Source organism: Ambystoma mexicanum, chromosome 1p (genome assembly GCF_040938575.1).
Source record: "Ambystoma mexicanum isolate Mex_15411 chromosome 1p, UKY_AmexF1_1, whole genome shotgun sequence".
NCBI lineage: Eukaryota > Metazoa > Chordata > Amphibia > Caudata > Ambystomatidae > Ambystoma > Ambystoma mexicanum.
The window spans coordinates 173,914,938-173,927,459 of NC_090921.1; the positions used below are offsets into that span (position 1 = coordinate 173,914,938).

At 46.8% G+C, this 12,522-nt stretch overlaps 1 protein-coding gene across 2 annotated transcripts in view; it reads left to right on the plus strand.

The window, feature by feature from the left end:
- Nucleotides 1-12,522, plus strand: part of PLOD3 (procollagen-lysine,2-oxoglutarate 5-dioxygenase 3) — a 796,608-nt gene that overhangs the window by 676,457 nt on the left and 107,629 nt on the right. For both annotated transcript variants that reach the window (XM_069646170.1, XM_069646173.1), the window contains exon 16: nt 1,895-1,999. In XM_069646170.1, coding sequence (XP_069502271.1) covers nt 1,895-1,999 — 105 coding nt within the window. The remainder of the gene's footprint in view (nt 1-1,894; nt 2,000-12,522) is intronic.

Genomic DNA, 12,522 nt, shown 5'->3' on the forward strand with positions numbered 1-12,522 from the left:
AGTGAATTTGCTGTGAAAATGATGAGTGCTGTTTTGGTGCCAGCTTATGGCTTGTCCTACTTTTCCACTTGAAATTGTGTATAACGCATTTTATTGCTAAATTTAAATTTAGTCAGATTTTGCAAGAAACGCCAGTGGCTTTTAGAAGATTCAAATTAATGTAACTTTTTCTACTCCAATGCCACTAACATTTTCCCAGTTGTTTCTATCTATATTAAACACTGCCGGTAATCAAATATGTTATTGCATCCAGGCCCTTTCAGTCCTATTAAATCAATATTGAACTTCAAAGCCTAAGCACACATCCCCCTCTCCATAGTTATGTATGTGATTAGCATAATGTGGTCGTCGCCAGAGGTACCAAGTGCTACACTTATTGACACCCTTGCTGCTCTTGTTTTGCCTGATACAGGGATCGCATGGGTGACACTGTAAAACAAAATGAAACGATTCTCTTCAAAGCAGAGTTTACTCAACAGATGCTAATGGCTGCATAGGGACTAGGTGATGGACAAGGGTTTCCCACCTCGTACCTGCATCAGGATGTTGTCAATGTGGTGATAAGATGCTGCAGAAGGGCGCGTCATCTGTAATGGGCCAGAGCCGGGAGACAAAGTTGCCGGCATTATTAGAGCTGTGGACTTGTGACCTTACACCAAAAGCTGAGATGCGGGACCCACACATGAAACTGTACTTTTCATTTTCATTTCCATTAAAAGGCATTATTGGGGCATTTGAAAGTGTACCTGTCCTATGATGGCAGCACTTGCACATGTAAGGCTGTACAACAGTATTTGTTATGTTACAAACCTTTATACGTTACCCATTATGGTCACATCGCTTTTATAGCGCTGATGCTGGTCCAGATATTGTGCCTCTGCCAATTGGCAAACCAGACTGTGGTCAGTTGTAGAAATTGACTGTATCAGGCAAATGAGAACCTAACTGGCACTGGATGGCATTTCTGAAGAATTTGTGGCTTCCTTTGACTGTTAGCAGCACCTGTACATGTGAGGCTGACCCTTACATACATGGTGACTATCCATGTTTGAGGCAAGAAACTGGTATTGAATTGTGTGAGGAGTCAGAAAGGAGAGGCAGACACAAAGTGGTAGTGTTTTCAACATCAGACATCTTTATTAAAATAAAAGGGTTGGATAAAGGCCTTTCTGTCCCTATCTGAAAGAGTTTCCCTACATAGGTAACTAAAACTAAAGATCAGTCTGTATCTTGTCATCAAAATTAGATAAACTGTCATTGTGTCCAAAACATGAATCTGACCCTCACACTAAAATATAAGTATGTAAGGAGAACGTCTCTGAATCAGTCTTGGCAAAAAGTGTATTAAAACAAGTAAATAAATTCAGAAAAACAATCTTTGGATCCAGAGAGTGGTTCCCTTCCCCTGGATATCTCGGGTACAATGGCGAAAGTGTCTCTTTCAAATAATGACTCCTTTAGGATAGCAAAAATGTCTTTCATGCAGCCAATTCCTAAGAATAGCAAAATTGTCTCTTTTAAGCAACACTTCCTAAGGATGGCAGAAGTGTCTTTTTCAAATGGTAGTTGTTTAAGGATGGTTGGATGAGGATGGGGCACAGCCTTTTTCTCATGTTGGTTTTGTGCTCACAGTTCTACTTGGGTATCTGCACTACTTGGGCATCTGCACTGGGTTTGCCAAATTGGAGGCCATCCACAAATTGACAGGCTGGCTGAAGAACTAGCAATAAAGGAGTCACAATGTAACCGTTACTGTGCTTTGCAGCCACCGGTAGTCGCCCAACTGCCAGGGAATGTACTGTCTAACTAGTCCTTCTTATCTGCATTGCTGGTTTATATTTTGCAGTATTCTGACCCTTGTGTCCCTTGTGTCCTTCTGTTTCCATTCTATTAGCCATGCCCAGATGTTTACTGGTTTCCAGTGTTCACTGAGAAGATGTGTGATGAAATGGTGGAAGAAATGGAACACTTTGGACAGTGGTCTGGGGGCAGGAATGAGGCAAGTACTATCTGAATGACCACTTACTTTTTTTTAGCACATTTCTCAATTATGGCTTCACTAAAATAGGTTGCATCCACGTTTTGTGGCAGACTTCTGTCAGTGATTGACTTGAAAGCTTTTCATTTGCCACCATCTAGTGGTTGATCTATAATGGCCATATATTTTTACCTCAAGGAAAAGCTTGGACTTGCACCCTGAACGCTGACTGTGTTGCCAGCACCATCCTACTGCAGCTCTTGCCGTTACCTCACCCGCTTCCTGGAGGAGGCGGGACTTTGTCCGTGTCACGTGACGGATCACGTGACTCTGAGCGACTATTTTAGAAGCCGTGAGGCGCCCGAGCGGCGGTTGTTTTACCTCAAGGAAAAGCTTGGACTTGCACCCTGAACGCTGACTGTCTTGCCAGCACCATCCTACGGCATTGCGAGCGTGTGCAGCTCTTGCCGTTACCTCACCCGCTTCCTGGAGGAGGCGGGACTTTGTCCGTGTCACGTGACGGATCACGTGACTCTGAGCGACTATTTTAGAAGCCGTGAGGCACCCTTACAGTGTTAAGCCCGTCAGGAAAAAGGGCGTCGGCTGTTGTGCGGCCGTTTGGCGGCGATGGTGCAAGGAAGCTGAAATCAACACAGATCCCGCCGCACATAATCCTTACAAAGTAAAGAGGGATTAGGTAAAATTGACAGTGGAGACTGCAGGCATATAGCCTTTGATCCACTGCAAGAAACAACGGTCTGAGAGACACATCCAGACAAAGGTCCTGTGATTGGAACCCAAGAAAATAACTCCTGACTGACTCGCACAACAAAGTGCGGGAAAACCGCCGAATTAACCCCCCGCACATGAACCTTAGAGGAAAGTCAATGGAGACGCCTGAAATACAACACGCAACAACCAAATCAGGCGCACTTAACAGAAATACCATTCTAAGGGAATCCAACATCGAAGACCTACCGACCACTATGGAAAGTGACACCAAAAAAAGTGGAGAAACAGAAAGAAACCAAACAGATGCTACACCAAATGAAAATGCGGGAAACACCAGCGAATTCTCATCTCCAAACACGAAAGAAGACATAAAAGAGAAGTCCTTAACCAAAGAGTCATTAAAAACACCATAACCAAAGGTGAAGCTTGCCACAGGAGACTCGATATCTGAAAAAATAGAGGCCATAAAGGTGGAACAATGCAACAGAACTACCCCCAGTCCAAAAGACAAGACAAGACAAAAACAAACTTGGAGGAAGGGATAAAGGAAAATGAGAAGACACCTAATCCACTGACAATACAAGAAGGAAAAAAAGAAAAAGAAAGAAAACCCATAACCCAGCAGGAAAAAGCTGCCAAAGCACAAAAGAAATGGCAGGCCCTGTATGAAAGTCGCAGACACTCACAACAAATCGACCCAAAGAAAAATGAGCAAACAAACCCTAAAGCTGCAAGATTATAACTTGACATAACAGAATTCGAAAACCTAATGAAGAATCATGAAAGAAGAAAAGAGGTCTTTGCTAACCCACCATCACTCGCAAAGAAAATAGACACAGGTCCATGGTCACAAAAGCTACAAAAAGGAAAAGTACCAACACCAAAAGAGCAAGAATTCTACAGCAGAGATAAAAGATCACAAGACACAAATAATCTGAAAGTAGAATGTGAAGAAATATGAAATCCAAATCTAGAAATACCAGATAAATGCAGTTGCGACCAACGCGCTGACCACGAGTTAGCATCAATACCAACTTCAATGCTAGATCTACAAAATATGTTGATAACTACAACACAATCTTTATTACCGTACATGAAGCTACAAGAGGCACTAGTAGACTCAATAAAAGATCAAACAACACTCATGGTTTTGATACATTCAAAACAAAGTTATCTAGAGCAACGCATGAATAAAATACTGGAGCGACTAGACATCGAAGCACAAAATAGCCACCTATGGCAAAGCAGGCTATTTGATATCGCACGCAGCGACAGAGCTGGAAAAACAGACATGACTCACGCGCTAATTAAAATGATGACAGCCGCTAATCAAGCGAAATCAACGCAGATGCCTTATTCAAACCACCAAAGCCCAAGTAATATGAAAACACAGCAAGAAGGGACAGAGAACAGTGAACCCTCATATTTACCGGAAAGACATGAAGGAAAACTCACTTCCGTAGAAATAAACCTAATCGACCTTACCGGAGAACCCTTCAAGGAAATGAAGACAAACAACCATACAGATACAGACAAAGAAAAAGAGACTAACAAACCAACTGATGATGAGAGATTTATACCCCATTCGAAAGGGAAAGAAACGTATGAAATGTTCTCCAAAGGAAACAAGACACAACCTAACAGAGAGCAAGACAAAAAAAAAAAGCAAAGAGGCGCACAAACATTCGTAAGAAATCTAACAAATCCTCCAAAAGAAATACATCCCAAAATGAACAAAGTAACACAGCAGAACAAACAAAAAAACCTTGAACCCAAAGAGAAAAGGAAAGCCCAGACCACAATGAAGTAGACACAGAAATAGATGAACTAATCAACTTATCAACTTACACGGAAGATGAAATTGATCAATCTGAAGAAGCCCAAATTGAAATTGCAGAGGCATCGTTGATTACGGTAGATGAATATGAAGAAGAGAAGCCAGAAGAAGACCAAATCCACGAAGAACTAGGATATGAAATGTCACTTGACGAAAAATCCAAAATAGAATGGGAAGATGACAATGAAACAACATCGGATTTGAACAACCATCTCACACCGACAAGGGAACTCCAAAGCAACAACGATGATGATAAAACAACCGAGGGACAAATAGAAAAAGTAATAAAACTACCAATTTTCGTGCTTCAACAAAAACAGCAGACGGAAATAATAGACAAGAAAATAAAATTAACAAGAATAACAACAAAAAATGACAATCTAATCATGAACCGTTCCAATGTCTTAAGATTGATACAAGCCATCCCCAACATGAAAGAAATCACAACAAAAAAATATATAAGAACAGTAGAATTCTGCGATGAAATAACAACGGACCAAGTGAAAATTACCTTTGATTCTGAAAAAACGCTGAACAAAATGATAGACAACAAAAAAATCTGCAAGCAGCTAGGCTTTGAAGTGACCCTGGTAGAAGAAATACAAAATACAGAGAGGAGGAAAAAACAAAAAACGGCAAGCTGGAGCCAGCCTGAGATGAACCAAAGCAAATGTGAACTGGATGACGTATATGAGAATACATCACCAGAACACAAGAGCGAAAGCGACATGTATGAGAACAGAGCAAATGACAATAAAGATTATCAAAGCCGTCATGACCTTTGCAGATATACGGAATATGGAGGCAACAAGAGAATTCACCCGTAAATACAGAAGAAAGATATAACCAAAGAAGATAACAACTAAAAGAAGAAAGTCTGCACCCCACCAGGCTATGCTCATGGAACACGCGGGGACACAGTCATCTATTTAACACAACAAATCCAAATCTCATAATGGCTGATATAATCTGCATCCAAGAATCATGGATAACGCAACAACCGATAGCAGATGGATACACCATACTAATGAATCCCGCAATCCAAAAGCAAAAAGGCAGACCGTCTGCCGGCCTCTTAACTTTAATCAAAAATGGACAAAACATCGACATACTAGAACACGAAAACTTAAATCCATGGACACAAATTACAATACTTAAGCACCAAACGGATAACAAAAAGAGAAAGAAGCTACATATGAGAATCACAAGAAAGAACGTTTATGGCTCTAATGAACCTATATTGGAATCCAGCAGGAATAACAGATGAGACATTTATAGACACAGTAACCTCAGCAATAGATAACACCAAAGGAAAATACAACGAGATAGAATTTATATTATGCAGCGATCTAAACATCCATATATTCAATGATAATGGAGAAGAACTAGAAAAATCTAACTTGTCACCCCGAGCCTAATGCTGGATCAAAGAATTACAATGCAGGAATATTAGGAGATCAGATAGCATTGACACAACTACTGGAAGGCAAAAGGAAACTTGGGCAAGAGGCAAGTCCACTGCCATAATCGATTACATATACATGACCGAAAATATACACGAAGATTTGAGGGAATCCAGAAACATCAAAACAGAAGAAAGTGACCATTACATACTGGAAAGAACGTTGAACACTGGAAAAACGGTGAACAACATAGCTGACTCAACAAAAATTGAAATAAACAGCAGAAACAACAGATTAAGAATTGGGGGAAAAAGAATGGAAGAATTGCCAAAAATAATGAATAACTCAACACTAGACGAATTAGAAAAAATTAACTATGGATGGCTACTTTTACCATACAGATGCAATAATATACAAAATGGAAAGTTAATAACAAAGAAACACACTCATGCATACAACAACAAAATAACAATTAAGGAAAGAGAATTGAGAACAAAAACAAAACTACTAATGAAACAAAACTTACCGGACAAATATAAGGAAATCAAAACAGCAAAACAACACTAAAGAAATTGGATAAGAACAACAAAGCCATGATAATACAAGAGGATGAGGAGAAGATGCTCCTGACACTAAAGAACAGAAATACGAAACAACTATGGGCGCTACTACATGACCAAACCCATGCACAAAATAGCATGGTCACTGACGTACCAGAAGCAAGATGGACGGAATATTTCCCAGAGATCTACGGGAGCAAACACACAACGAAAGAACCAAACAATACACAACAATAAATATGGGAATGGGACCACGAAGACATAAAAAAGGCGATCAATACCCTAAACACCTCCAGAGCCCCAGGCCCGAACGGCCTTTCCAACACGATAATCAAGCAGAATGCAGCAGTGTGGACAGAGATATGCGAAAGCATCTTCAAGCTGATACAAAACACAAAACAAATCCCAAACACATGGAAACAAACTACCATAATACCCATATTCAAGCAGGGAGACAAAAAAACCCACGAAACTACCAACCTCTCGCGCTCCTAGACCCGTTGGGTAACATTTTTGCAAAAATCCTACTAGAAAAACTAGACAGATGGGCAAAAAAAGAAAAGAAATATGCAACAAGACAAACTGGTTTCATTAAAACACTGGGTACCAACATCAACCTATTTATACTAAACATACTGAAACATGAAGCCATAAGAAACAAAATCCAAATCTATGCCGCATTCGTAGACTTACGGCTAGCTTTCGACTCTGTCAACAGAGACATTCTTTGGGAAAAACTGACCGCATGGAAGTGCCCAACTGACATCATCGAACCGATAAAACTCTTATACGAGGACACCAGTGTTAGAGTTAGACTATCGAAAGAAGGCGCACTCACGGAACAAATCAGAACATGGAATGGACTAAAACAAGGATGCCCATTAGCAGCCACTCTATTTCATCTCTATATGGCAGACCTTGAATTAAACATCTACACACCTCAAACAAACCCACCAAAAATTAACAACACAGCGATACCTTGCATTATATACGCTGACGACATAGTGCTTCTGGCTAAAACTCTGAGAGGATTACAGATTGCACTTGGAAAATTAGAAACATACATGACAAAGAACAAACTGAAAATAAATACGAAAATAACAAAAATCATGACTCTAAAAAAAGAAAACAGCAATCGCCAGCTCCACCCCTTCTATATAGGCAAGGAAAAAATGGAAACCGTAAAAACCATAAAATACCTTGGATTATGGATATCCCAATCAACAACAGAAGAAGAATGGGCGGCACACCTCAAAGAAAAAACCTTGTCCCTAGCCCGACAAGCAAAAATAATTCATCCAAAGTATGGAAAATTCTCTATGACCCCTGTAGCTACATTCTACAAACACATCACCCCTGCTCTCATCCAGCTTCCCGTACTCCAAAGAGCTGCCTTCAAACAACTGTTGTTCCCAAAGCCATCAAACACAAAACCCATCTTACCTTCACGACAAATTAAAATCCATTACCCACACAAACCCCAGAAAAACAAGGCAGCATCTCCTACACCTTCCACTCTGCAAACTAACATGCGAAAAAAAGCAAGTATTTACCCAGGCATTGAACATCCTCTTCACATCCGTAGTGCATCCTGCATCACCACTTTCAGAAAGAGCCTCAAAACTTACCACTGTCCCCACGCAACCTTGCTCTCCATTTCCCCTGTTTCCACTTGTCTATCATATCCTGAAAACATTATGTAACTTCTCCAGCATGGAGTCTGGCATGGATTCACATGCTCATGAATATTCCCCGTCGTCAGGCTGGGAATCCTCGGTAAAGAAAAAATCAGTATCAGTTTCGTTTCTGATCTGTCTTTCTTAGTAGTAACCAATCACTGATCTCTGGGTCATACTGCCCCCAGCCAATGACTGCCCTCTCCCTAAGCCCCGCCTCTGGCAGCCATCCTCAGATTTTTACCGCACGCTCAAGTGTTGAGAGTCCTCGTGTTTAGCTCTCGAGTTTTTTACTGCGTTTTCATGCTTTTTCAGGAGAATTTCTCATTTTTTCGGTTTAATCGAGCCTCAAGCTCCACCGTTTCTACTTCCGATAACGGGGACCCGTTTTGGAATTCTTCTACGCCCTCAAGGGTGAAGTTTTCTTCCGGAATCCTCCTTCTTGGAGGATTCCGGAAGATCTGCGGCCTACCTCAACGGACATGGCCCAGGACAAGGGGAGCTCGACGCCCGGATCCAAGCTGTTCAGGAACTGCCCTGGATGCAGATTATATAACGTTTTCAAGGAGGACGAGCATTCGTGATGCCTCTACTGCCTCCATGGGGACAAGACGCACGTGGAGAAGGACTGTGCGTTCTGCAAGAACCTTTCGGAATGGACCAAACAAGATCGTTGTTCCCACCTCGTGACCTGGCTGGAGAAGGGCACAGCAAGTGAGAAGGCGAAGAATAAGTCTGAGCGGGCTTCTAAGTCCTTTGAGGGCACCCCGGCAACGGGGGCCCAACAGAAGGCCAAGCACCGCGAGTCCACGGGCTCCCGGAGCGCCGAAAGGTCGGGCTCTTCGGTTGCCAAGCAGGGCGCTACTTCCCCAGCAAGTTCGACCACGAGCCAGCGCTCTGGTTCGGGGAAGAGGAAGTCCGAGAACCCGGGTAGGCTGCTGGAGCAGACCCGGTCGATCTCGAAGGGGGAGTGAGGCGCTGACCCTCCCCCCAAGGCGAAGGCCCAGGACGCACCTAAGGTGGTGAGGGCTCTGATCCACCCGGCTAAGGCCTCTACCGTAGTGGTCGCTGCGACCCTGGCGGAGCCGGCTGAGACTACGCGAATGGAAACGGCCTCTGGGTCCAGAGTATCCCTGCTGCCGCGGATACTCTTTCCAGCCCATCGCTAAGACCCTCGTGAAGCCCCCGGCTGAAAGAGGGGGGGAGGGCGGCCGGTGGCCATTACAGACTCGGAATCAGCCTCTGAGGTGGAACTGGTGGAGACCGAGAAGGGCCTCAACGAAAGGTCCATAGGCCTCAACGAGAGGTTCAGAAATCTCAACGAGAGGTTCGAGAAGGTTCGATCCCAGGGGGCGGTTCCTGCTGACGTGATCGAAGATAGCGACGACGAACAGGGCCCAATGGAGCGGCCATCCCGTCCGTCGCAGCCATTGCCCGAGCCCCAGGATAGCGCGGCGGCCATTTTGTTGGCAATCCAATCCTTATCTACCGAGATAAGGACGAGATTACCACGCACCCCGACGGAGGAGCCAGAACCAGGCCCGTCGGGAAGCCCTCCGAACAAGCGGAGGAGAGTCCACCCCGCTCCGCCCTTCGTGCCTGCGAGACCGGTGGACTCCTCATCCTCCTCGCCGGGAGAGGATATGGCGACGGATGCGGTGACGGGGACGGACGATGACGGCGGCGATGACACAGCAGACATCCCGTCGTCACCCACCCCGCGGGCCTCCCCAGCCGACGAGGTTGGCTCTTTCCACACCATGATAACCAGGGCATCCGAGCTCTTCCATCTCTGCCCTGAACAAAAAGGAGGAGTTTCTGCACCAACGACGAGAGGCTAAGAGGAAGACGGTCCTCGCGGTGCCTTTACTCGACGACATCTGGGACGAGGAGCTTGCTGTCCTCAAGAACCCTGCCACGACACCAGCCAAGAGGGACAGGTACGAGAAGAAGTACCGAGTCCCCGATGTCCCCCCCCCTTGTGCCTCAGGGCCCAGCCCACGCCGGACTCGGTCGTCTCGGCAGCAGCTAAGAAGAAGGCAGCTGGCACGGCGGCTTCAACTTCCACTTCCCCGCCGGACAGCGAGGGCAAGAAGTTGGACTGTATGGGACGATGAGTCATCTCGGCGGCGACGACGATTAAGGCAGACAATGCCTTAGCGATCGTGGCCCGCTACGACAGGGAGCTCTGGTTCAAGATAGCTCCCCTGCTAGATTTCCTGCCTGATGACAAAAGGGCGGAGGCACTAGAAATTCTGCAGGAGGGCGAGGTGGCGTCGGATCACGCCATAACGGTGGCGACGGACATCGCCGATACCGGATTTCGCCAACAGGGCAACAGAGTTTGCCTCCGACGATGGGGATGGCTCAAGGCGACAGACTTTCGCCAGGGCGTCCAGACCAGAGTGTTGGACTTGGCGTTCGATGGCAACAACCTCTTTGGTAAGGCGGTGGATGAGTCTCTACAGGCCATCAAGACCGACTCGAAGACGGCCTGGGCCCTTGGGGTGCTTCAGCAGCGACGGCCCTTTCGGAGACCCCCGGAGGCAGACAGGGTGCCTCCAAAGGATCCAGCGGTGGCTCTTCCGCTTACCGCCAGGCGGCCTGCTCCTCTTCCCAGGAGGCCTACAGAGGTCGCGGCAAGCAAGGGGGATCCTGCCGTCATCGTCAAGGAGGCCAAGGCGGCAAGGCCTCCTCCAAACAAGACTGACCCGGCCGTGCACCCCGGTGGGAGGCCGGCTGATGAAGTTCGTCAGCGTGTGGGAGTCCATCTCCACCGACCGTTGGGTGCTGGACACCCTGGCCAACGGGCACTCGCTGGAATTCCAAAAGAAGTGCCCTTGCATTCCTCCCGTGGCCAGGAAGGAGAATCACATCCCTCAACTGCTGTTGGAAGTAAAGGCGATGCTCAAGAAAGGTGCCATCGAGCTCAACCCCAGGAGGCTCCGGGGCTCCCAAGTGTACTCAAGGTACTTCCTCGTCAGAAAGAAGACAGGCGGTTGGCGCCCCATCCTGGACCTGCGTCGGTTAAACAAATACATCAAGGCGCAGAAATTCAGGATGGTCACCCTCTAGCACGTGCTGGGACAGCTGGAGGAGGGCAACTTCCTATCGTCGTTGGACCTGGAGGATGCTTACTTCCACATCCCCATTCTAAAAAGGCACAGGAAGTTCCTCAGGTTCGTGGTTCAGGGACGCCACTACCAATTCAGAGCCCTACCGTTCGGATTAAAGTCGACACCCAGGGTTTTCACCAAGTGCTTGGCACCAGTGGCGGCGCGGCTGCGCCTGCAGGGGATCCACGTCTACCCCTACCTGGACGACTGGCTAATCCGGGCAAGGTCAAGGGAACTCGCCGTCGATCATACGCCGAGGACCGTCCGGTTGCTCACGGAGCTGGGGTTCGCCATCACCTACCCCAAATCCCACCTGGTTCCATCGCAAGTAGCACCGTTTTTGGGGGCGAAGCTCGATACAGTGGAGCAATTGGCCACCCCTTCAGAGGAGAGGACCAAGACCATCCTGGGCAAGGTGCGGCGCCTGTTAGCCACTGACGTGGTCAGGGTGAGGTCCATCAAGTCCCTTCTCGGGATGATGTCCTCATGCATCTACCGTGTGCCCCTGTGCAGATTTCGGATTTGACCGCTACAGGAGTTCCTCGACGCCCGCTGGTTTCAGGCGAGGGGCTGCTGCGAGGACAGGATCCCCCTCGACGTGGAGTTCCGTTGGGCGATCCTATGGTGGGGCACCCGGGCTCACCTCACGACGGGCACGAACTTTCCAACCCCGGCGTTTCAAGAGACGGTGACTACGGACGCCTCTCTGGAGGTTTGGGGGGCCCACACCGGAGATCTCCACGCAAGAGGCCTTTGGCTCCCGGAGGAGAGGTCTCTTCACATCAACATCCTGGAGCTCCGAGCAGTGTTCTGGGCGCTCAAGTCGTTCCTCCCGTCCCTCAAGGACAAAGTGGTGAGGATCTTCACAGACAACACCACCACAATGTTCTACATACGGAAGCAGGAGGGCACCAGATCCCCAGCCCTATCCAAGGAGGCCCAGGATCTGTGGCACTGGGCCGTCGCCCAGGGGATGTTTCCGGTTCCCTTACACCTGGCAGGAATAAAAAACACCTTTGCCGACTCACTCAGCGGGGAGCTGTGTTCGTGCCACATGTGGGAACTGCGCCAGGATCAAGTGGATCGACTCTTCCAATGATGGGGCAAACCCAAGATCGACCTGTTCGTGATGGCGACGAACTCCAAATGCCAGAGGTTCGCCAGCAGGTTCCCACAGCCGAGGAGCATGGGCGATGCTTTCTCGTTCCCTTGTAACGACC